Source organism: Artibeus jamaicensis, unplaced genomic scaffold (assembly GCF_021234435.1).
Source record: "Artibeus jamaicensis isolate MK-2021 breed Jamaican fruit bat unplaced genomic scaffold, CSHL_Jam_final scaffold_1283, whole genome shotgun sequence".
In the NCBI taxonomy this organism is placed as follows: Eukaryota; Metazoa; Chordata; class Mammalia; order Chiroptera; family Phyllostomidae; genus Artibeus; species Artibeus jamaicensis.
In genome coordinates, this window is record NW_026522028.1 from 21103294 (window position 1) to 21130000 (window position 26707).

General features: G+C 41.4%; 1 protein-coding gene across 1 annotated transcript in view; it reads right to left on the bottom strand.

Annotated features, from left to right (window-relative positions):
- The window catches only part of FRMPD4 (FERM and PDZ domain containing 4), a 697120-nt gene that overhangs the window by 138394 nt on the left and 532019 nt on the right, over positions 1–26707 (bottom strand). The window contains exon 5 of the mRNA XM_037157582.2: positions 26067–26183. Within this exon, the coding sequence (XP_037013477.2) occupies positions 26067–26183 (117 nt within the window). The remainder of the gene's footprint in view (positions 1–26066; positions 26184–26707) is intronic.

Here is a 26707-nt window from a genome sequence, read left to right on the forward strand (position 1 = left end):
GCTTGAGTTCCAGCCAGTGAACCAAAGGGTTCGATTCCCAGTCAGGGCACAAGACTGGATTGCAGGCCAGGCCCTCAGTAAGGGGCAGGCAAGAGGCAACAACACGTTGATTTTCCCCTCTCTTTCTCCCTCCCTTCCCTGCTCTCTAAAAGTACATAAATAAAAATCTTTAAAAAAAGGAACACATTCAATTTGCACACTAAGTTAAAGAGATTTCTTAATCTTTAAATTTTCATTGCAATGTACATTCGAGAAGCGCCATCTAACACCTTAAGAAAAATTCCAGTCATGTCATCCCAATTCCTTAAGAAAATTTTAATAGAATAAGTGAATGTATCCCATGTATTATTATGGTGGTTGAGTTCCAGACAGTTAGAAATTAACCTTGAATTAGTCTCTTGTCTACCTCCAATTGGAATATAGAACATGGCTAAATAGCAGAAGGTCTCAGAAATGCAAAGCAAAATCAACCATTCTAAGAACAACCAATAAAATGCTCAGATTCTGCTCTTGCTGGCATAGCTCAGTGGATTGAGCATGGGCCTGTGAACCAAAGGCTCGCAGTTCGATTCCCAGTGAGGGCACATGCCTGGGTTGCAGGCCAGTTCCCAGCAGGGGATGCACCAGAGGCAACCATACATTGATATTACTCTCCCTCTCTCCCTCCCTTCCCCTCTAAAGATAAATAAATAAAATCTTAAAAAAAAAACACTCAGATTCCAAGACCATGGTGATTTCCCTCTGCTTCTACACAGAAGGAAGATAAAAAACAAAACAAAAACCTTCAAACAAGGAAACAAACAGAAAACACCACTTGTATCAAAGATATCTGAGTCTCTGAGGTTGGGTAGGACCAATTAACATTTCAAGACCTAAGCCCAAAGGATTAACAAGGATCATGAACAGTAAAGGGAGCAGTGTCAATAAAATAAACAGAATTGCAACTTAATAGAGGAAGAAATGAGGCTAAACACCAGGCAACATAAAGATACCACCAGCATGTCATTTTCCAACAAGTGAAAAATCAGTAGAATTTTAATTAAGCACCAGGAGGTACGTGGGACCATCTTAGTTACTCAACCAATATTTATCCCTTAAGAGATACACTGATTATGTTTATAATTTAAAAGACAAAATGATCAACTAAGAACATTATTTTCTTTCTTTTGTTCATTTGTTCTACTTTATTTATTTTAAGACAGAGGGGAAGGGAGGGACAAAGGGAAACATCAATGTGTGGTTGCCTCTAACACACCTGCTACTGGGGACCTGGCCTGCAACCCAGGCATGTGCCTTGACTGGGAATCGAACTGGTGACCCTTTGGTTCACAGGCCAGCACTCAATCCACTGAGCCACACCAGTCAGGCATGTACATTATTTTCCTGAAGGATTGTTTCATTGTTTTTTTCTCCAGGTTTCTAACATTTGATCTTGGTTATATGATAATCCATGAAGTTGAGTGCATGTTATAGATAAAGGCAGACTGTAGATAAGAAAACACATTCAGCCTTACTTTTTGACATCTAATTCAAGGACTGACACTCCTAGGAACCCTAGGAGCAGCATTTACAACCAAACTGGCTGTGAAACATGCAAAGTTTACTAAGTGACTACCTTCCTCTTGATGACATGCAAGGTGATGTACAAGACAACAGCATTTATCAAAGCATAAGAAATCTTTTTGACTAAGTGGAAAATCAGACTGTTTTAGCCTATGAAAACTTCTGGAAATTTAAATCCTCTTGTCATTGACAATCAACTCTCAAAAACAACAGGTGCATCATGAGTTACACTTTCCACAAGGGCGACAAAGACATCTTTTATCATCATTTGACCACCAAATCACTATGGTTGATGCAAGAGGAAGATTTAAAGAATGTGTTCTGCAGGTTGGCACTGGAAGGTGAAGGGAAGGGGATCCAGGGGACACTTCTGATGGGTGAACCTGGTATTGGGATTGCTCTCAAGCTTTTTAGAAATAGACTCTTCTGGACTCAGCAGTTTCTATACTCTTCCACAAAACTTCTAACCATGCCATTTTCCCCAAAGAGCTCTTTGTGAAAGAAGAGGCCAACATGTGCATGTATTAAGAGTAATATACCAAGAGGAATAACTATAAAGGACACATGGACAAAACCAAGGGGGTTGGAATCAGGGGAGGGAGGTAGACAGGGCGGGGTGGGTATAAGTAGTGGGGGGTAAGTGCAGAGAGCTGTAACTGAACAACAATGAAATAATTTTAAAAAAGAACAGAAAAGAATAATACACCAAAAAAGGATCTCATTATAGGTTCCTGTCACTCGCTCTGGCTGCTCTGGATTTCATGAGCAAACATCAGGACAAAGTTGCTTAAAATGAAAATTCAGGTCAGATGACAGCTAGTGTCAACCCAGTTCTTGCTGTGCACCTGGCTCCTGGTCCTGGTAGACAGACACAAAGTGTACTTTGATGAATTGGACATACCAAGGGAATGAACCCACCAGGCGAGCCTACAGAGGGCTGTATGCTTCTGGGAATTGCAGGTTGGTGCTTGCTTCCCTAAGGAGGCACTTTAAAGCCCTCAAACTTTAAATTGCCTGCCCTGTAGCACTCTCAGGCTGAGGAAAAAATGTATTACAAATTACTTCAGGAAGGGAAATGATGTTTGGTTCAGAATACAAAAAGAACGCTTATTAATGAGAAGATAAAAGACCCCATTCTAAAATGGGCAAAAGATTTAATAGATATTTATCCAGAGAAAACATACAGATGGTTGAAAAGGATATGGGAAAAACTTCACTATCATTTGCCAGTGGGGAAATTGAAATGTAAATCACAATGAGATAACACTTCACACTCACTAGGTTGGCTATAATCTACAGATGGTTAATCGCAAGTGTAGTGATGATGCAGAGAAATTGCTGGTGGGAATGTAATATAGGAAACAGTTTCCTTAAAAGTTAAAAAAAGTCACCACATGAACCAACAATTTGACACCTTTTGATGCTATTAAAAAATGGAATTGTACTCATAATTTCATTGTAAAATAGTTCATTGTTAATATGTAGAAATGCAGTTGCTTTTCTGTGTATTAATTTCATTTCCCAGCATTCTACTCAATTCCTCTATTCTAAGTTCTTCTGTGGAATCTTCAGGGTTTTCTATACATAAGGTCTTCTCATCTATAAACAGAGACAAATGAACTTCTTTCTTTCCCATTTGAATATTTACTTCTTTTTACTGCTTGCTTGATCTGGTTAGACTTTCCAGTACTCTGTGGGGTGGAAGTGGTTAGGGGGACACCCTGGTCTTGTTTTTGATCATAGGAGACAATTTTCAGCTTTCACCAGTCTATATAAGGTTAGCTATGGGTTTGTCATATTAAGCTTTATTATACTGATATAGTTTTCATACTTAATTTGTAGTGTTTTTATCATAAAGGCTGTTGAAAATGTCAATTTTTTCCCTCTATCTGTTGAGATGATATAATTTTTATTGTTGATTGTGTCAGTGTGGGATATCACATTTAATGATTATTTTATTTTACTTATTTTAATTATTGTTCAAGTACAGTTTTCTGCCTTTTACTCCCATCCCAGCCCCCCTAGTTTTTTCCATGTGTCTTTTATACTAGTTCCTGTAAGCCCTTCCCATTTTCCCTGAAATTTCCTCCCTTCTCCCCTCTGGACACTGTTCTCTTGATTTCAGTGTCTTTGGTTTCATTTATTGATTTTTATATATTGAACTATTGTTACATCCAGGAATAAATCTCACTTAATCACGATGTGTGGTCTTTGTAATTTCCTTAACTAGGACTTTTTAAATTTTTTTTCAGAAAGTTCAATCTTAGTGGCTAGAAGTGCTAGTGACTATTACGCATAGATTTTGTTAGAAAGGAGGAAACAAAACTGGCACTGTTTGTAGATGACATGATAGTATACATGGAAAATCCTATAGACTCTACCAAAAAAACTGCTCAAACTAATTAATGAATTTGGCAAAACAGCAGGATACAAAGTCAATATCCAGAAATCAAAGGCATTTTTGTATATGAACAATGAATCAGCAGAAGCAGAAATCAAGGAAAAAACCCCATTCAATATAGCAAAAAGAAAAATAAAATATCTGGGAATAAACCTAACCAAGGAGGTAAAAGACTTGTATGCAGAAAACTACACAGCACTGAAGAAAGAAATCAGGGAAGACACAAACAAATGGAAACATATACCTTGTTCATGGATTGGAAGAATTATCATCAAAATGTCCATACTACCCAAAGCAATATACACATTCAATGCAATACCTATTAAAGTATCAATGGCATATTTCACAGACATAGAACACTTCAAAAATTTATATGGAATCATAAACAAGCCTGAATAGCAGCTGCACTTTTGAGAAAGAAGAACAAAGTAGGAGGGATCACAATACCTGATATCAAACTGTATTACAAAGCCACGGTAATCAAAACAGCCTGGTACTGGCATAAAAACAGGCACATAGACCAATGGAACAGAACAGAGAGCCCAGAAATCAACCCAACTCTCTACAGTCAATGAATATTTGACAAAGGGGGCAGTAACATAAAATGGAGTAAAGATAGCCTCTTCAACAAATGGTGTTGGGAGAACTGGACAGCTACGTGCAAAAAAATGAAACTTGAGCACCAACTTACACCATACACCAAAATAAATTCAAGGTGGATAAAAGACTTAAATATAAGCCGTGACACCATTAAAGTCCTAGAGGAGAACACTGGCAAGAAAATCTCAGATATTCCACGCAGCAACATTTTTACGGATATGTGCCCTAGAGCAAGGAATATAAAGGAAAGAATAAACAAATGGGATCTCATCAAAATAAAAAGCTTCTGCATGGCTAAAGAAAACAGTATTAAATTAAAAAGACAACCAACTGTATGGGAAAACATATTTGCCAATGATACCTCAGACAAAGGTTTAATCTCCAAAATATACAAAGAACTTACATGACTCCACTCTAGGAAGACATCGAACCCAATTAAAAAATGGGAAAAGGACTTGAACAGACACTTCTCCAAAGAGGACATACAGAACATCCAGAGACACATGAAGAGATGCTCAATATTGTTAGCTATCAGAGAGATGCAAATTAAAACCACAATGAGATACCCCTTTACACCAGTCAGGATGGCTATCATAAACAAAGCAACAAACAACAAATGTTGGAGAGGTTGTGGGGAAAAGGGGTCCTTAGTTCACTGTTGGTGGGATTGCAGACTGGTACAACCATTATGGAAAACAGTATGGCATTTTCTCAGAAAAATAAAAATTGACCTGCCTTTTGACCCAGCAATTCCACTGCTAGGATTATACCCCAAGAATCCTAAAACATCAATTTCAAAGAACCTATGCACCACAATGTTCATAGCAGCACAATTTCCAATAGCCAAGAGTTGGAAGCAACCTAGGTGCCTGTCATTAAGTGAATGGATCAAAAAATTGTGGTACATATACACAATGGAATTCTATGCAGCAGAGAGAAAGAAGGAGCTACTACCCTTTGCAACAACATGGATGGAACTGGAAAGCATTATGCTGAGTGAAATAGGCCAGGCATTGAAGGACAAATACCATATGATCTCGCCTTTAACAAGAAGCTAAACAACAAAACAAACAAGCAAACAGAATAAAAACAAAGACACTGAAATAGAGAACAAGTGGGCAGCGACCAGAAGGGAGAGGGAAGGGAATTTAAGGAGAAAAATGGGGAGGGATTTTGAGGAACAAGTATGAAAGACACAGGGATGAGGACTGGGGTGGGGGTGGAAATGGGAGGGAGGTGGGGAGCAAGGGGTGGGGGAGGCTGGGATGGGAGAAATAGACAAAAAAAACTGTACTTGAAAAATAATTAAATAAAAATATATATATAAAAAAAAGAAAGTTCAATCTTAGTGGCTAGAAGTGCTAGTGACTATTACGCATAGATTTTGTTGCCTGATGTAACGTTGAATAAGATTTACCAGTTTTTGGTAAAGATTTTGGCAATTATGTTCTTCAGGGATATTGGCCTATAATTTTCTTTCCTTATAGTATCCTTATTATAAATAAGTTTAAAACTGTTGCCTCCATTACAATTTTTGGGAAGAATTTGAAAAGTATTACCATTACTTCTTCAGATGTTTGGTAGAATTCACCCAAGAAACCATCTGGCCCTGGGCTTTCCTACTCATGACTGGTCTTTTCCTCACAATTTCCTTTCTCAACAGGAATCCATGTACCTCCTCACAGTCATCCAATATTTTGCCATGTGAATGTTGACAGTAGACTGTTGGAACCCTCTGTATCTGTGACATTGCCTGCAATTTCCCATATTCCACTCATAACTTTATGAATTTTTTAAAATTGCTAGCCTACTTAAAGGTATGTCCATTCTATCTATCACTTTAAAACACCAACTTCAAGCTTCATCAATCCTCTCTATTGTCGCTCTAGTCTCTATTTCATTTCTCTTTCCGCTATAACTTTTATTATATCCCTTCCTCTGCCACTTTGGTCCAGAACATTGTTCTTCTAGTGCATCATTGTACAAAGTTAGGTTGTCCACTGTAAACCTATTATTCAAGTAATTATTGAATTTTTACTTAATGTATAGGTACTGCCTGCTTAGAACTACCCTCGCTGCATGGTATAATTTCTGGCATATTGTGTTTCCATTTCTGCCTGTGTCAAGACACTGTCCAATCTCTGCTGATTTACTTTGAGTCAATACGCTATAATAAATCTCTATACACCTGTCTTATATTCTATTAGTCCTGTTTCTCCATGGGACCCTGTCATACACCCAATCACCGCACTGCCATACATAAAACCCTACATCTTCAAAAGCAACAGGTATCAGGAAAGGACACATCGACACACCCTGAGCACTAAACCTAAGGGTTGTTTATTTCATGACAGCCCATGAGGCCTGTCAATGTGTTTCATGGTTCTCAGCAGCCTTTAAACCTAATATTAAAAGGAGCCCTAGCTGGTGTGGCTCAGTGGGTTGACCGTTGGCCTGTGAACCAAAAAGGTCACTGGTTCGATTTCCAATGAGGACATGTGCCTGGGTTGTGGGCCAGGTCCCTAGTAAGGGGCGTGTAAGAGACAACCAATGGATATACCTCTCAAACATCAACGTTTTTCTCTCTACCTTTTTCCCACCTTCCTCTTTCTAAAAAATAAATAAATAAAATCTTAAAAACATAAAAATAAAATTGACCAGGCAATAAGATATTTTGGGAAGGGGCTGCTATTTGAAGATTTGTTTAAAGCCCAAAGCTTTGTTAGCAGTTTTTCACAAATTAGTTCACCAACTTATAAAGAGAGAAAAAGAAAACACAGTGAAATCCTTACAGAAAATAAACAGGAAAAGCCTGGGAGAAGCACCCAGACAGAGGGCCAATATAACCCTCCTGGGCATAAGCCTCATGATGGCGGCCCAAGAGAACATAAAAAGAAGGAAATGATGGACCACTAATTAGGAAATATTACCATTAAAGCAAATTCTATCAAATTATACAGTTTACAATTTTTATTTGTCAGTATTGGGGCAAATTAGTTTTGTAAAGAGCTAAACAAATGAGTTTATTTTGATCCATGTATTGCTATCAATACTGATGAATTTGGCCAGGTCCTACATATCCTGGTCCCCTACGTGGCCCTGATACTCTTTGAGATTTTATCTGGGGCACAGCTTATTCAAGTGCATTGCCAACAAATCAGTTGTCTTTGACCGTGAACCACCTCAGAGATAGGCCATTGCCAGTGGTTGTGCAGGGGCATTGTCTGACAGCCCTCTCACACAGCTCTGAAACACTTCAGACTTAGTGCAAAGATGCCACACAGTAGCTCAAAGTGGTCCCTTATGTATTTTGCCTCATTGTCCTGACACTCACCATCCACACAAATACCCTGTGGCCCAGCATTGTCAGAATCAGTCCCAGAGTTCTCACTGATAGGACGGTGGGGGCCACACCTGCAAACTTGCAGCAATCATAGGCTACTTCAGGCTTAGACTATTTTGTTTCAAAGTAGGCAGTCATGAACAGTGAAAAAAAATGATTACACGTGCTAACTGTATTTGGATTACAATTCAAAGGTTGCCAAAGTCCACTTTTCCAAATCATTCCACAGTTGCCCATTTTAGTTTAAAAACAGATCATTCTCCTCCCACAGATCATTCTCCTCCCACCATGCTATTCCAATTATTTTAACTTTCTCTCAAGTCTGTCTTCTTTTCCAATCTTCTTGAGAACCAGCTAAACACTCTTTGAAAGGAATTTAATTTTCCTTCACTTATTCCATCATCCGCTCCTCATTGTTCAACTGTACTTCCCATCCTCATTTTGGGCTTGACCTCATATCCTGCAGATCATTGAACCCACATTGTGAAAACTTACTACTATCATGTAAATAATGGCACTCTGGGCAATGGCTGCAAAATAAAGCCATTAAGAAATACATCAGCCCTGGTTGGTGGGGCTCAGTGGACTGAGTGACAGACTGAAAACCAAAGGCTGACTGATTCGATTCCCACTCAGGGCACGTGGGTTGTGGGCCACATCCCCAGTAGAGACTGTGCGGGTGGCAACCACAGATTGATGTCTCTCTTCCCCTCTTTCTCCCCCCTTTACCCTCTCTAAAAATAAAAAAATAAAATAAAATCATAAAAAAAGACATACATCACTCAGGAGATGGTTCTAATCAACAGAATATTGAATGTAGAAAAAAGGCACTACTGAAAGTGAACAAACAATAGGACAGCAATTTTCTATGAGCAATCTCATTAAGAGAGTCTAGGACCTCTCATACCTTTCCTGAGGAAAGTCCTTCTCTGGGCTTATGCATATGCTTTAACACCTTTGAAACTCAATAAGCAGCTCAGACTCCAGTGACTCAGTTGTGTGTGCATAGATCCGAAAGGGGGGAAAGGTCACCAGTTCAATTCCCAGTCACAGCACATGCATGGCTTGTGGACCTACCATGCATGGCTTGTAGTCCCAGGTCAGTGGGGGCACATGCAAGGGACAACCTATCAATGTTTCTCTCACATATCAATACTTCTCTCCCTCTCCTTTTTCCTTCCTTGCCCTCTAAGAATAAATAAATAAAATTAAAAAGTGTAGTTTAAAATCAATAAATTAATGCACTGAGCAGCTTGTTCCTTCTGTTCACAATCCCACAGTCTCTTGTCCACCTGGGAATCTGATTGGGGAACTGCAGCTGGAACATGCCACAGTGATCCCATCTGTTGTAAGCAGGTTTTAAATAAGGCCATCAGCTCTGTCACAACCCCAGTTCTGATAACACAGACACAGGCTCCTCACACTGGACAGAACACTGGATGCATGGTCCACTCTTTTATTTCTGACATGAGGAAAAGTCCCCAATGTGGAAGGTTTCCTCCTGGTTGTGCCAAGCTCGGTCACACAATGGGGAGGAGCATGAACAGACACAAAACAATGAGATTTTTCCTACCCCTTTTGTGGGAATTTCTTCTTGCTTTTACATTGGTCTGGATGCTGCAATCAATTGACCTGGTGCTAGAATTTTCACAAAGGTATGTTGGTCTAGATATTAACTTAAGTTTCTTTGTGGGAGAGTGAGGGTCTAAAGCATTCTAGATCATGACCTTGCTGATGTCAATTTGCTTAATGCATTTTTTATTTGAAATTTTTATGTTAGGCCACTTTCAGAATTACAAAAAATTATAAAGTGTACAGAGAGTTCCTGTACCCCCTACTGTTAACATTTCACATTTGCATGGTGCATCTGTCATAATTAATGGACTGCTTTTGATACTTATAAGGAGCTAAAGTCCATTTCTTACCCAAATATCCTGAGATGTTACCTGATGTCCTGTATCTGTTCCAGAAAATCATCTAGGACATCACATCACATTTAGTTGTGATTTATCCTTAGGCTCTCTTGACTTATCATAGTTTTAACAATTTTTTTATACATAAAAGGAAAGAAAACGTTTTTATTGCTTAAGCTACATTGGTTAACAATTTTCTATTGCTTGTAACCCACAAAAATAGCCAACTGCTACACTTTAATAGTGGAAACCCATTATTTTACAAAGAGATGAATGAGGACCATGATGTCCAGGTGATTCCCCACCATTCCACAGCTGGTGCTAGAGGAGATGACATCCAACCTTGAGGATCTGACTCGCTAATTTTTGTGCATGAGGATTCTATACCACTTGTGGGTGGGATATACTGCAATCACATTAGCCTAAAAAGACATCTTCATTACATCCTGAATTTTGGATATACTATCAACAACCACACAGTACAGGAATCAGTGATAAGGCACTGATGCAGTTTCAAAGTCTTGTTAGAAGATACAGGATTTATCTATGTAGTGAGAAGCTTATAGTGAAATTTCTATGGCACCAAATGAAGGAGAGATAATTTTCACTTACTGACTTGTGTACCAGTATTTATACTAAGCACCTACTGAATATAATGCTTCAGAAAAAGTCTATTCCTCCATCAATTCATCCTCCCATCCACCTACTCATATATACATACAACTGCATATTTACTGAGAAAATACATACTAATGGCCTGCTATTGCCCTGCCAATGTTCTTCACGGCATAGACCAACGCATGTTGATGTCCTTCATTTCCTGTATTAGAAATGAAGTCACCAGGTGCTGGCAATGTTTGGATCTAAACTGAATGGTATCACTGTATTTCAGTGCATGAGCCCTGTTACATTGTTGAGGATTCTAACTAGAAATATATGCTTCCTTACGTGGGAAGCTGAAGTTTAAATGCTGAGCTAAGAGGGAAGAACCAGCCAAGAAGATATAACAAGGCAACGCCAGCGTGTTTGAAGCAAAGCGAGGAGGACAGTCTTCTAGCATAACAGCCTAATAGAGAACATCATCACACATGAATTGGGGACTTTTATTTGTAAGCTTTATAGATTTCTCCAACGGTAATGAGCACAATTTCTTCAAAGCACTATGGACAATTAACTTTTTGAAAGTACAATGAGGCTGTTTCTCTGTAGACCATTAGTAACAACATGTTGCTATGTAATTTTCACCTCTGTAATAATTATTTGCTTAATGCATTAGGCATCCCATTGTGACCGGGCTTTATGAAGCTATCATTTCCTGTCCTTCCACCTCCTACCATGGGGGGGCCGGTGAGAGGTAGGGAGCAGCTACGCATCCTGTCATTAGCAGCAGCATCACAAGGAAGGGGGGTGGTCATGACACTCTCATATTAAAAGTTCCACTTCTCTGGTGGATTTTGATGATGTTATTTCTAGAATTCCCTTTAGACGCAGTCCCCGGATGCCCAAGCTGTAAAGAACTGCTTCCTGACTGTAGATACAGCATAGAGCTTTTTGACAACAAGTGGGAAGCAATGGGACTTGGGGGTCCATGTTCCGTACTCTGCATGGCTCACAGTGCAAGCCGAGAAACACATCACGTCACCGATGTTGGCCCAGGCTTCTTTCATATGCACAAGAAATGGCAGCTTCTAATTTAAGAGTGGGTTTAGAAAATTTATTTACTTTCTTAGTTATTTATTTATTTTAAGAGAGAGAGGGTAAGGGATGGTGGAAGAAAGGGACAGAACCATCGATGTGAGAGAAATGTCGACCAGCTGCCTCTCGCAGGCACCATGATTGTGGACCAAACGTGCAACCCAGGGATGTTCCCAGACTGAGGATCAAACCACTAACCTTTTGCATTGTGGGATGATGCCCGACCAACTGAGCCACACCGGTCAAGGCTAGAGCAAGGTGTGGCAAATGTGTGAGCCAAATCTGGCCTCCAGTGTATTTGATAAAATGTTATCATTTTATAATCAAATGTTATAATCATGCCCAACTGTTTCTGTATTTCTTACGGCTGCTTTCATTCTACAATGTTAGTGTTGCATTGTGTTAAATTGCAATAGAGTTAGCATTTTCTCCACATCCAAAAGTATTCACCAGGTGACCTGCTACAGGAAAACTGTATGGACTTAGCCCAGGGAATTAATGGCTGCAGGTCGGGCAGAGTGTCTATCTTTTGGTGAGAAAGCCCCTTCCTGAGAGGGTGAGGAGATTGATTGCTGAGAGAGTCCATAGTGAGAGGCAATTTTTCCCATTGGAGAGATAGGACTTTAGACAAGGAACATGAGAAATGACTTTTAAAAATTCAAGAGGTGAGGATGGAGGAGAGGGTTGAGGTGTAATTAGTGTTGAAGAGATGAGGCCTTCTAAGAAACACAAATGATGGGAATCCTATCATATTCTTTCTTTCTTGTGTTACTTCCCTGAGTGACGACCCATGCACACTTAAAGGGCTGAGAGAGAAGAAAGGAGAAAGTCATGGCAACCCACAGCTCCATTTGTGGTCAGTTCTTTACTTATCAGCAAGCCAAAGGTAGGGGATGTTGGTTGAATTGCAGAAGTAAACTGAAAACTACTGCATTTGTTTTACGCAGCATTTTTACTTCTCTGGTTTGGAAGAAGTACTTACACATATATGAGCTATTAATTACAATTATGTAATTTCAGTGATTTATCCCGCATATGAGTTAATGCTTTTGTATTTGCATATAAAACTCACATTGCACGATATATGGATGGCCAGTAAAATTCATGCTATGTGTTTAAAATTACAGTTTTTCTGCTCTGGTTGGTGTGGCTCAATGGATTGAGTGCTGGCCTGCGAACCAGAAGGTCAGTGCTTGGACTCCCAGTCAGAGCACATGCCTGGATTGAGGGCCAGGTCCCCAGGAGGGGGTGTGCAAGAGGCTACCACACAATGATGTTTCCCTCCCTCTCCTTCTCCCTCCCTTCTCCTCTCTGTAAAACAAATTTTAAACAATAAAGAGAAGTGTACTTTTTCCTAACTTAGAATGGCATCGAATAGCACAAAGAGATGTGAACCCTGAGAAAAAAGACACCAACTATGAAGGGGTGTTCCAGACTAACAGGCCTGAAATTCAACAACAAACTGAGCCTAGTGGCCATGTTTGCAGAGTCCTCTCATACACACTGCACTTCAGGGACACGCCTGCACTGAACTGCCGGCCTGCACGGTGTTCCTACCATCAGAGCCTATCCTTATAAAGGAGTTCCTGGAATCTTATTTCAACAACTAGCATTGTCGATTTCCCTACCCAATCAGTGTTATACAGGTCCAAACAACCAGAGTTGTTCTATATTCTTACCAATCAGAACAGAGCCTCTCAGACCAATCAGACTCCAAGGATATAGAGTCCTCATTTACATGAGGATGCACCAATTAGGGACCAGGGACAGGGATTCCAGTTCATATAAGCTAGCTCACCTCTAGCTCAGAAAGCACACTTTCCCTTTCCACCAAAGACTGAAGACTGTGTCTCCCTGGCTAAGCTGAAACATGGAAAGTGTCTCATTAAAGAGGTGCAGATCAGTAGCCACACAGACACCGGGCCCAAGTACCAACTCCCAGCTGTGCCATTTTCTCAGTCATGGTATAACACAACCGAGCCATTTTGCACAGAATAAAATTTCCTTCTCCACTACACCCCAGATTAGGGATTCCTGTTCGCACTGAATTGGCATAGGTGGACATTGCATTTTAGTAACTTTATCAATACCTTTATCTGGCTTTAGAACAGGGGGCCTGCGTTTTCACCGAGAAATGGGGCCCCCAAATTCTGCAGGCAGCCCTGCAGCTTGGCAGCATCCTTTAAGATGGAAACAGCCTGCTTTGAGTATAGCCGGCAGCCTTTCCAATTTGAACTGCTATCTCCAAACCAGTGCTCCTGTAGTAGCTGAGTGGCACACTTCATGGAATAACGACATTACATGGCTTCACTGAAATCAGGATGATCAGTGTCCGCTGGCACTGAGAAAGCGCTGCCATCTCTCATCATCCTAGCAATTGAAGAGACTCTTGCCCAGAAATTGGCTAACAAGGTTTTACTGGGGCTTTGAGAGGAGCTAGAGGACAAGGGCTTGGCAGGAAACTGCTATATTCCCACCCCCTGGTGGATCACAGTAAAGGTCTCTGTCACCAACCCTCCTCTGCTCTTAGGCAGCAGCGCAGGCAATAATGAAAAGACACCTGCCACAAAGGTGACTGCATGTCCTCTTAAGTTCAGCCAATTTACTTGGCAGCAATGCCCTCACCCCACATGTGGCATTTGGCACAGACCAGAATTTCCTGCCTGTGCTCCAGCTTTGGGCGATGACATCAAAATTGCTCTCTGCAAGGGTTGGCTCTATCCAGAAAGAAGAGATCCAAGGGCCGCTCAAAAGAATCAAGGGGTGGTAAGCGGCCCCAAGCTAGCATTTCAATTACAGTCTGTGATGGAAACCTGGTCATCCAGGTGCCGCTCCTTGGCACAGCTTGGCTGTCCCTGTGATTCCAAATGGCCTCTCTGACCCACTTCATGGCCAGCCCTAGGGGCTACATAAAAGCTCAGGAGAAGAGAGAGTCACCCTGTACCAATGAACCTGCTGTCCCCAGTTCCTCCTAAATGCGCTTGTTTCAACCCTGCCATCGGGTGGGCCAAGGAACCAAAGATAATCACCATGCCTTCAGAGACTTGGGTCTTCCAGACAAAAAGAAGTCAAGCATTCCAGGGACTTGTCCCAGGGTGATGGGCAGATTAAGAAAACTGGGGCAAAGTTTCAAGAACAAGGAAAATGAAAGAGCTGTGATATGTGAGAATCTGGCCAGCACAATGCTTTTTGAGTCACATACCGAGTTAAACTTCAAGAGACACTGTCATTTCAAAGTCTTCCTGTTAAAAGTCCTCCCATCAACTCTCCACACTTACCTTTCAGCTAGGAACAGGGGTGACTAACTTGGCAGATAGAACTTTTGTTACATCCTGAGGAAAACCAATCTGCTCCAATGAAGGAGATACACAGACACTAACATTCAGCCTGGGAGCCCTCACTCTGACACAACCTAATTACCTCTCATTTCATGTAATGACGCTATCACACTTAGTTTGTTCCTCCATTTCCAAAATTATAATAAACCTTCCTCCCTTTGACTGGATGCGCAGATCCTAAGGAACTCATTAAGCAAATGGCATTTGCTCTTTCCATTAGGCAATTATTTGCACTTTATGAAGAATTTGATGTGTACACTTAGAAGCGATATATTTAAGAATTCTTTCCAAAACCAAAAAAGTGAAGTAAACTGCATCTTCTCTAATATAATGCCAGTTCTAATAGATAGATATAGATATAGATGATACATAGATATAGATATATAGATATAGATATAGATATAGATATAGATATAGATATAGATATAGATATACACAGCCAGTTGCTTGGTCTGGATATTTAGAACCACATAAAAAAAAAAAAGAGCCACCGACCTCAAATAGATCTCTCTTATTTCCTTTATTGACAACACTGTTAATTTCCACAAAGCTCTTCTGCATTTCATTACCACAAAGGGTAACAGCTTGTGAGATGTCTCAAATTCATTGGTCCCTTGTTGAATGTGTATTAAAAAATGCAGGCTTGAGCCATGCCTGGTGGAGCTCAGTGGATTGAACACAAGCCTTTAACAAAAGGATTGCTGGTTCAATTCCCAGTCAGGGCACATGCCTGGGTGGCTAGCCAGGACCCCAGTAGGGGGTTCATGAAAGGTAACCACACACTGATGTTTTTCTCCCTCTTTCGCCTATCCTTCCCCTCTGTCTAAAAGTAAATAAAATCTTTTAAAAATGCAGGCTTGGTAAATGAGGAAATTGTATTGTTTCAAATACAAAAATATCATATAGTGGGTACGATCACAACAGAGTAACATATTCAGGGAATGTTCTACAGAATACCATTAAGATTTCTTATGAAATTAATTTGGGGGTAAAAAATTAAGGAAAATATAGGACAATAACCCTAGAAATACCAAATAATGTTGGAAGATGATCAACATTCTCCCCTCTTTGGGATATTTGAATTAGACTAGGTAGAGCCTACAGGGAATGCTCGGAGGCTCATGTGTAATGATGAGGTAAGGCTTTGCCATTTCTACTTTCTATGGTGACAGAATCCAGTCACATCGACTTGACTGTCTTCTGCAGTGAATAATACAAAGGGGAGAGGGACACACAAACTGCCTGGATCTTTTTGGGTAATTCTTTTCTTGAGATAGATGAGCCAAGAATACATTTCACATTGAGCACACAATTGACTAGAGCAGGGTGGACGGGCTAACTTCTCCCAAGTTAGGCTAAATCCATACTGGAGAACAAACTGGAAGTTCCTGTATCTCATTTCTAATCACCACTCTTCAGTTTTCAGAACTGAATTCCTCCGCATCACAAAGTAGTGACCCTGTTTAATTGTGCACCATGGAAACTGCTGGTCGACTAATAGAACAGTGTGTATTGCCCAATATGTACACACAGCTACTTTTGTGGACTGACAGAGTAAAGGTGGTCAGAAAAAAAGCACAATAAAAAAATTAAAGCATAAAACATTGAGCATGGAAAATCAGGGCATATAGTTTGGAAATGACCCTCCAGTCTGCCCCTATGCAATTCTTAAACCTATACTGCATATTGCCTCTTAATAATCAATTTTACCAGCTAGTGTTTTAATGTTTATTTCTCTTTAAATTTTTCCTTCAATCTACAAAAATGAACACCCCAAATTTAGGAAGCATAGTTTTGTGTTCATGCTTCCTACTGCCATGAACACACACATAAGCATGGTCTTATTCCATTTAACTCAAAACTGGGAAATAGTGTGTTTTACTGTGTATAATGCACGCTTTTTTACCCCAAATTTTTGAGGAAAAAACAGGGATGAGTATTAGACATTGGTAATACTAATTCCATATTTACATAAATGTTTTAACTTCTTTTTAAAATTTCCTTTACCTTGTATCTATTCTTGTATTTTGTAATTATTTGCTACATAAAATTTCTTGTACCATAATATAATAAAAAGATAATATTTGTATTTTAAATACAATATAATTAAAAATGCTTTCATTCCTTTATAATACAAAAAAGCATCTAAATATGTATAAAAATAAATAACTGAATTAAAAAATAAAATGAAACATTTTTTCCTGAACCTGTGGGCCAGAAACATGCACGCAAATTACACACGAAACATACAGTAAATAATAACACATGATATTCCCTACCCTCTGATTGTTACACATGTTGTGCATTGCTAAGGAGCCTGAAAGTGACAATGCTTCGTCGAGAATGATGGTTGGTCTCTCAGTAGTGAGGCCCATGGCTACAACCTGCATCCTGGCCCAACCATCATCACCCCTACTCCTGAGAGATTTCATTATTCCTCCTTGGAGACTTCCATTGTATTTAAAGCATATGCTATTGTTTTACTTATTACTTCCTCTGCACTCTAAGGTCCTGGAAAGTAAGCACTCATCTTACTCATAAACGGATCTTGAGCATTGAGGGTGCTCAATAAACGTTAGGTGTGAGCAAGGAGAGTTTTGAAAGAAGTGCAGGACCAGACAACCAAGCTGATCAGGCCGTTGCTAAAGCAGCTGCGTGGGGAGGCTGTGGCTGTGGCAGGGGCAGGGGCAGGTGGGGGTGAGCTGAGCTGAGAACACATTGATGAGGCTGGCTGAGTCTAGTGGTGGGGATCCCTAGAAAATAAGACGAGGCTTAGTATAGATTAAACTCCACTTCAGAGGCTTAATGTCTGAAATGTGGTATAAATACTGGGCTGACTAGCCTAAGGATGTGGAGAATCCAATCCTTCTGAATTTCAGCTCTTTCTGCAAAAAGGATATTCCACAATATACCTTAACTACCTTAAAAGACAGCTATTAAGATTAAATAAAATCTTCCACCTTGCAAGAATTCTCCAATCTTTGGTAGTGTGATATTTAGTCATATTATTGTGTATTATTCAAAGCAGAGCACTATGATAGTAAATGGAGGTGCCACCACCTGAAATCATGTCAGAACAATACCCACAAACCAACACCTTCCTGGGCACACCCAGTTGTATGTATGGTCACACATGTGTACCTATGTCTATGTAATCTATATCTATAATCTATACTCATTCTTCCTGTCTATCTAGACCAACATCTCCATCAATATTTTCCTTATATCGACAACCATGTATTGAAAAACATTTGCACCTTTACCCACAATTTACTATTTATTGATCCTGTTATTAAAACAACCGTTTCAGAAACCCTTCTATGTTTCTCTTCATTGCTCTTTACATCCATCCCCCTCTTTTATCCATTTCTAAGTATGATGAGCTTTTTTCCTATGAACCTTTCATCACCTTGCACTTTCTCTCATTACATTGGTCTCTGTCCTTTCCCTTCCTCTGCTCTTTCTCCTAAAAATAAACGAATTCCTTTTTATTTTGCATCTGTCATATTTTTGAAACAATGCTCTCTGTTCCTCAGAATAACAACAAAAGATGTTCTTTCTTAACGGGGGATCTAGTATACTTGAAGAATCAATGGGTTGGGACATGGTACATGTGTATAACATTGGGGAAGCCATTTTATTAGTTTGCATAGATTTATCATCTTGAAATTGCGATAATTATTCTGTATTATATTAAATGAGGTGTTGTAGAGAAAAGTACATTACAACAGCAGCCATAGGTGTCCCTCAGAATCACCTCGGAAAATTCTGAACCTCTCTTTTCCAAGGATCTACCCCAGATCCGGTGCTATGGAATGACTGTGTTCTCCTAAATCCCTAATGACCAATGTGATGCTATTGGAAGTCAGGGCCTCCTGGAGATGATTAGATTATGTGGGTGAAGCCCTCATGATGGGATAAGCCCTCTCTCATCTCTCTCCCATATGAGAAAACAGCAGGAAGACAGCTGTCATAAAGTCAGAAAGAGTCCTAACGAGGAATGCGACCAAGTTGGCACCCAGATCTTGGACTTCCCAGTCTCCACAACTGTGAGAAAATTTTCTACATTTAATCTCCCCAGACTAAGGTGTTTTTGTATAGGAGTCCAATCAAACAAAGCCATCCCCGAATCAAGATGTTTTACTGTACCTCAGGCTATTGCGATGTTCAGCCGAGGTTGAAAACTACTAATGTGCAGACTATTCAAGATTATAAAAAAGCACATTATACACACGTGACGGCATTAAAATTTTGTTACCACTGTGGATTAGTAACTCTTTGCAGAAAACATGTTATCCAGCCCTACTTTAAATAGATGGGAATAGACACTGGCTGGTGTAGCTCAGTGGACTGAGTGCTGGCCTGTGAACTAAAGGGTTGCTGGTTAGACTCCCAGTCAGGGCACATGCCTGGGTTTCAGGCCAGGTCCCTAGTAAGGGGCCCACAAGAGGGATGGACACATGATGTTTCTCTCCCTTTCTTCTTTCCTTCTCCTCTCTAAAAAGAAATATAATCTTAAAAGAAAAACAGTTGGGAACGGGAGAGGGAGGAAGAAATTTGAATCCATTTTGAACTATCCCAAACCATGTTCTATGTTGGGGGCTGGGATAAGCCTGAAACAGGCTGATACAATCCGACCTGAAGGTTGCACCTGAATAACAGGATGCTGCGGTTAGGAGCCATAGAACTCCCCCTCCTGGACATGCGGGTGGCACACCAATCAGTGACTTGATCACGTGCCCGCCATGCACCCCCCGGCCAATCGCAGGCTAGAGCACGCCTTGAAGCCACCTATCCAGTGCACTTCCTCCACTGCCCTCCTCTATATAACTCCCTCCATTCTGAAATAAAATTTGCAGCTTGATCAGAATCCTTTGTCTTGCTGCCATTCTTCGCGCCTCCTGTCCCATCCCCCTTCATCTGTTACAGGTACATTGGCGGACCCCGTTGACTGCCTCGCGGGCCGAGGCAACTGGCGCCCAACGTGGGGCCCCGCTGATCGCCTGTGCGGACCGCTGTCCCCCTCGATCGCAGCGTTTCGCCCGGCTCACCGCGACCACTCGACCGCGCGCCGGCATTCCCTGAAGACCCCCGTTCCCCGACAGCGGCATTTCAAAAGGTAAGACCCAGCCATGGGACAGGCATGCTCACAACATGATTCGTTCGTCGCTCAATTAAAAGAGTCTCTCAAGGTGCGCAAGATAAGAGTTCGTAAAAAGATTTGAATTCCTTTTTCACTTTCGTTTTTAAAATCTGCCCATGGTTTCCTCAGGAGGGTAGCATTGACTCCCGCGTCTGGCGCCGTGTAGGCGACTGTCTAAATGACTATTATAAGGTTTTTGGCCCTGAGACTATCCCCATAACTGCTTTTAATTATTATAACCTCATAACAGACATCCTTAAAAACCACAATAATTCCCCTGACATACAGCGCCTTTGCAAAGAAGGGCAAGAAATCCTCCGCATTCACTCCCCGGCAACCAGTTAAACCCCTCTGAACAGGCAGAATTAGAGGACAAGGCTGCTCGCTACAATAATCCTGACTGGCCACCACTCGTAGCGGCAGTCCTTCCACCATTCAAACCGCCTCCTTATAGTACCTCTCACGCACCCGCCGCCGCCATTTCGCCTCCGGTGCATGGCGCTTCCGCCATTCCGCCCGCGGCATGCAAGGCACCCACTGCTTTGCCGCTGGCGGCCACCGCCGCACTCACTCCGTTTCCAAAGCCTTTCCTTCAGGAAACCCTCTCTTTCATCCGAGATATCAAAACCATTGCCAATGAACTCTCCGCTCTTACGATCAGTCCCCCCCCCTCGAAACTTTAGCATCCCTGTTACTAGATCCCAGACTTGCCCAGATAAGACCGAGAACGAGATAGTCAGTGCGGCTGCAGCTACCCCCCTTCCTGACAGTGATGACCCCGAAGACTCTGACAGCTCCTCTGATATAGATGAAGCACAGCCCAGTATAAGAGACACTACGACCCCCAAGCTTATTTTCACACGTATAAAAAACTTAGTCTTAAAACACTAGAAAAAGTCAAAGCTGCTGTAACACACTATGGGCCCACAGTCCCTTTTCCCTTGCCCTAATTGAAAATCTTAGTGAGCGCTGGCTCACGCCCAATGATTGGTTCTTTCTAGCAAAGGCAGCGCTGAGCGGAGGTGACTTTATTCTTTGGAAAAGCGAATATGAAGACATCGCTAAACAGTTTGTCCAGCGCAAATGCGAAAACCTCCCCTAAAAATTGGACCATCCTTAAGCTTCTTGGCTCCGCCCCCTATCAAAGCAATGAGAGACAAGTCAATTTCCCCCCGGACTTTTAACCCAAATCCAGTCCGCGGGTCTTAAAGCATGGAGGCGCTTCCACAAAAAGGTACCGCAACCACTTCTCTTGCAAAAATAAGACAAGGCCCAGATGAGCCATACAGTGATTTTATAAGTCGTTTACAGGAATTAGCTGAGAGGCTCTTTGGCGCGGGCGAAAGTAAAAACGCTCGTTAAACACTTAGCTTATGAAAATGCCAACCCCGCTGCCAAAATGCCCGCCCCTATCGCCAAGGAGAGCTCTGTGACTATGTTCGCCTCTGCTCCGGCACTAATCAAACCCAGGGATAAGCCATACTCCCTGAGGGACTTCTCTCTCCTTTCTATTACAGGAAACAGAACGCACCGAATAAACATCATTATACTACTCGGAACACTCCCATACCTAAAGACAGACGAAGGACGAGAAGGACCACCCCAAAACCCCTGCCTCACCCTATTTGGACAACCCTGCTGTAAAGGAAAAGAACTTTCCGAACACACCCTTTGGGGTGGACTTAACGGAATTCTCCCCTACCCGCCTCCCCTCTTAGGACCTTTAGTTTCTATCACCCTCATCCTCTCTTTTGCCCCCTGGATTCTTAGACGTGTAACCAACTTAGCCAAAGACCAACTTAACAGTGTACTAGGAAGGCCTATTCAGGTGCACTATCAACAATTAGAAATGCTGGAACATGGAGCGGACTCTGAGCCAACAGCCGCTGGGGTGCAGCCCACGATTCCTGCCAGGTTCCCTCCTGCGGGAGCAGCAATCCCTCGAAGGTACGTCACAGCCAAGTAGCTGTGATAGACACCGCTGGGTGCAAGGCAAAGCACTGCAAGGAGAGGCCTGTACATACGGCCATTCGAGTCTCCTGAGAGGTAAGCTGACTTGCAAAGAGGTTGGTACCCAACTCCTCTCCTCCCAAAAGGTACCCTAAAGCTCAGAATGAGCCCAGGAGGAGTCAGGCCTCTGCCTCCCCAGCTGGTTAAAGTCTACCCTATCTACATTCTCCTCGCCCTCAAAGCAATAAAAAGGCAAGTCGGTTTGCATAGAGGTCAGCACCCCAACCCCTCTCCTCCGAAAAAGGTGCTTCAGAGCTCAGGACGAGCTCAGGAGGAGCCAGACCTCTGCCTCCCTAGCCGGTTAAAGTCCACCCTCACCTTAAAAATAAAAATAAGGGAGGAGATGTTGGGGGCTGGGATAAGCCTGAAACAGGCTGATACAATCCGACCTGAAGGTTGCACCTGAATAACAGGATGCTGCGGTTAGGAGCATAGAACCCCCCTCCTGGACATGCGGGTGGCACACCAATCAGTGACTTGATCACGTGCCCGCCATGCACCCCCCGGCCAATCGCAGGCTAGAGCACGCCTGAAGCCACCTATCCAGTGCACTTCCTCCACTGCCCTCCTCTATATAACTCCCTCCATTCTGAAATAAAATTTGCAGCTTGATCAGAATCCTTTGTCTTGCTGCCATTCTTCGCGCCTCCTGTCCCATCCCCCTTCATCTGTTACAGGTACATTGGCGGACCCCGTTGACTGCCTCGCGGGCCGAGGCAGTTCTAAAAGACTCACAATGATAAAATTACCTCATTACTTAGCTCTGAGGCTCTAACTTTGAACATGTCAAGCCTGGTTCCTCCCTTACGTTTGTCTTACACTTGCAAGTAGTTATACCTCCTTCAAAAATGACACCCTGGTAGGGCGTCATTTAGCTTATCATTTAGAACCTACTACAATATAAAAAGAGAACACATCTAATCTCTTTCAAAGAAAATATGTGAAAGAGTGAGAACCAGAAAGGTGCTAATTACTAACCATGGCTTTATTTTCTAATTGTTCATTTAACTTCTAAAACGAATGATTAGAGATATACTCCATACTGCAAACGGAGCGCCCCAGGAACTCTGGTAATTAGAGAACCTTTTTATAATGGACATTACTCAGTAGGTAAGGAAAAAATCAGGATGACTCTCATTATTTGTAAAACTCATCAGTGACAGGGACAGTGTGAACACATTCCAAAGCACTCCAGCTCGTCACATCTTAAAACAGAGTCTCTGAGGACGGTGTGGACAGAACCCCCCCCCCCCCAGAGATTTGGAAAAGTGGCACTGTTAATTTGCTAATTTCCTCTTACACATTTCAGCAGCTCACTCTAGGCCCCTGGAAATGTGAAAATGCCACCAAGGGCCACCCTCACTCCCATCTATTGATCAAATAGCCTGGAAGGCACAGACACCCAAATCTAAGCAGGGAAAAAGGAAAAACCTCTGTAATTGAAGAAATCTGAGATGTACCTTCATGAATTCATAATGTATCCTTTTCTTGAAAATTTCAACTTTTTGGCAGAAATGTTCCTTTTAAAATTTATTTATTTATTTATTTAGACAGGGGAAGGGATGGAGGCAGAAATACATGGAGACAAAAATTGAAGTGAAAGAGAAACATGAATAGATTGCCTCTACTCAGTGCCTTAACTGGGGACTGAACTTGTAACCCAGGCTTCTGCCCCAACTGGAAATCAAACCAGTGACCTTTTGCTTTAGGATGACAACAGACCACCTAAGACACATCAGTCAGAGCAACTTTTATTGTTTTGACTCAAAGCATCTATGACACCTTAAGTGAGTCAATTACCATGTTGACTCATGAAATACAGGACACAATATAATATGAAAATATCTTTCTAGCAATATGAGGGATTTAAGCTAATTAAATGAAATTAACTATTCAGAATCCAGGGTGTAAGCAAAACAATTAGCCTTTCTTAACGTCTTCAAAGTTTCTGAAAGATTCATCAATAAGTGCCACTTCCGTGATAGTCTCCCTATGAACATGTCCTCATGAAAGCCTTGAAGGAGCCATAGGGCCACTTCCGACGGGCTCCCTGCACAGGATCCATTTAAAGGGTAATCTGAATTTCCCAACAGGAATCCAGTAGGCAAGCCTGCTGAGCTACCGTATGTACTGTGAGGCTGGGATTTTATTGTCCCCAGAGCAATTCTAGGAAGTGAAGAGATTTGAGCTACAGAGACCGGGAAATTGACCACAACACTCATGGACTTGTTCCCCTAGCCACTTTCCACCAATCTTAAAAATGGAGATGCTGGGATATCCAATTTTGGCAGATATATTTCTTATAATATTTATTAATTTATTCTAGAGAGAGAGAGATACAGAGGCAGAGAGAGAGAAATCGATTTGTTGTTCCACTTATATATGCATCATTGGTTTATACTTGGATGTGCTCTCACCAGGGATCAAACCAACAACTTTGGAGTATTGGGACGATGCTCCAACCCACCAAGAAACCAGCCAGGACTTCTTGGCAGATGTTTAATTTTTATAAAAATGATACCCTACCTCTTGGTGAGCCTATCTTTGCTTATCAGTACATAAAAGAATGCAGCCTATGGAAAAGATATCTTTTCCTTTGTCCACCAATGTCTACTCAATTATATTAGATGAGGGCAAAATGTCATTCTGAATTTCAAATCTATGTCACTAACTTTTCATAATTAATCATTTCACTTAGGTTGGAGAAGAGAGCAGGGCTGACCCTTACTCTTTTGAGAAGTGTTATATAAACATTCTTCCCATACAACTGCACAACACAAGAGCATGATGGAAAAGTTTGGTGGGTTCTCAGAAAGAAAAACCCAGAATTACCATAGGATTCACCAAGTGTGCTCCCATTAGATGCCCAAGACAGTGGAAAACAAGGACACAAAGAGATACTTGCACACCAATATTTACAGAAGCACTGGTCATAAGAGCCCAAAGGTAGAGGTAACCTCACTATCCACTGGGAGATGGATGGATAAACACATGTGGTACAAATCCATACAATGGAATATTATTCAATCTGAAAAAAGAAATGAAATTATGATACGTGCCACACATGGATGAACCTTGAGGACATTATACTGAGTGAAATAAGTAACATAGAAAAGGAAATTAGCCCTGGCTGGTGTAGCTCAGTGGATTGAGTGTGGACCTGACAACCAAATGGTTGCCAGTTCAATTCCTGGTCAGGACACATGCCTGGGTTGTAGGCTGTGGCACCACGGGGGGGGGGGGCAGGTGAGAGGCAACCACACATTGATGTTTCTCTCTCTCTCATTCCCCTTCCCTTCCTTTCTCTCTAAAAATAAATAAATAAGCATTTTTAAGAAAAAAGAAAATAGTGTATGATTTAACTTAGGTGAGGTACCTAGAATAGGTAGATTCATAATACCAGAAAGTAGAATAGAGCTTACCAGTGAGCTGTGAACAGGGGAAAGAAGTTCCTGTTGGGGATGATAAAAAAGTTCTGGGAATGAGTAGTGGTGGTAACTGTACAACACTGTGAAAATACTTAATGTCACTAAATTGTACAACTAAGAACGAGTTAAAATTGCACATTTTTTGTTATATATATATATATATATATATATATATATGCACAATTTTTTTAAAAAGCACCACCGAAATACAAAACCTTAGCCAATGTCAGTGTGACAGATTTATGACACAGTCCATAATGCACATAATCCCTTGAGTTGGTTTTTCTTTTCTATTTACTTTTCTAGTTACAAGTGAGTCAGTAACATTTGTTTTTGAGTATTTCTAGAAAGCATTTTCACTGGATCTTCTCATGCCAAACTTTCTTGTGAGCACCAGACAATGAGTACCTAAGGCTGCGTTGGAAATTGTCCCTCTAAGAAGGTACATGTCAAAGAATGAAGCAACCATATGTCACAAGATACAGTAAATACAGGAAATCAACTTCATAGTGCAATGGCCTTCCAATGCTCCTAAGTCCATAGTATTTGTATGTTAGTTCTCCTGAGTAGAGGGTCAAAACAGAGACACCCAAAAAGCCATAGATTTTTCAGGTATGTGAGGTTCCGCCTACCTGATGAAGCAGTCGCGGCCATCCCGGTTCGACGTCATCTCCCATCCATAGGGCGCAACCTGGTTCAAGCCCCAGGTTCCAGAGGGAGGTGGCCAGCCTGAAGACTTGGTCCTGTGGCTAGAAAATAAAAATAAACAAAACATTACACCAGACTCCCGAACATTTCTTCTGAGACACACCGGAAGTGGCCCAGAACTTGCTCCTCTCCACGGAGGGCTGTTTCCTCAGCAGATGAAATGAATAGTTTGTGACAGGTACATGCTCAGAATTTTCCTTTCTAGTATCTTGCTTAGTGTTTAACAGATGCCCTATGAGGTGGATGTACTTAGTCCATTTTGCAGATGATGAAACAATGAATGCCTCAGAAAGACTGAGTTTCTCGAGGACACACACACCAACCAGTTCTGAACAAAAGTTTTGCACACTTACCCTTAAGTACACATTCCTGAGACCAGACACTGGGATAGTTTGGCACATAAATGGATATCACACCACAATATACATACACATGTAAAACTAAATGACATAATTGGGTCTTCAGGTCCAATAACCTGAAATATTCAGACCAAAGACAAAATTTCCACACATACTAGTCATACTCCACTCAAGGTAACCCATAAAATCTTAGACAAACTCTCAGT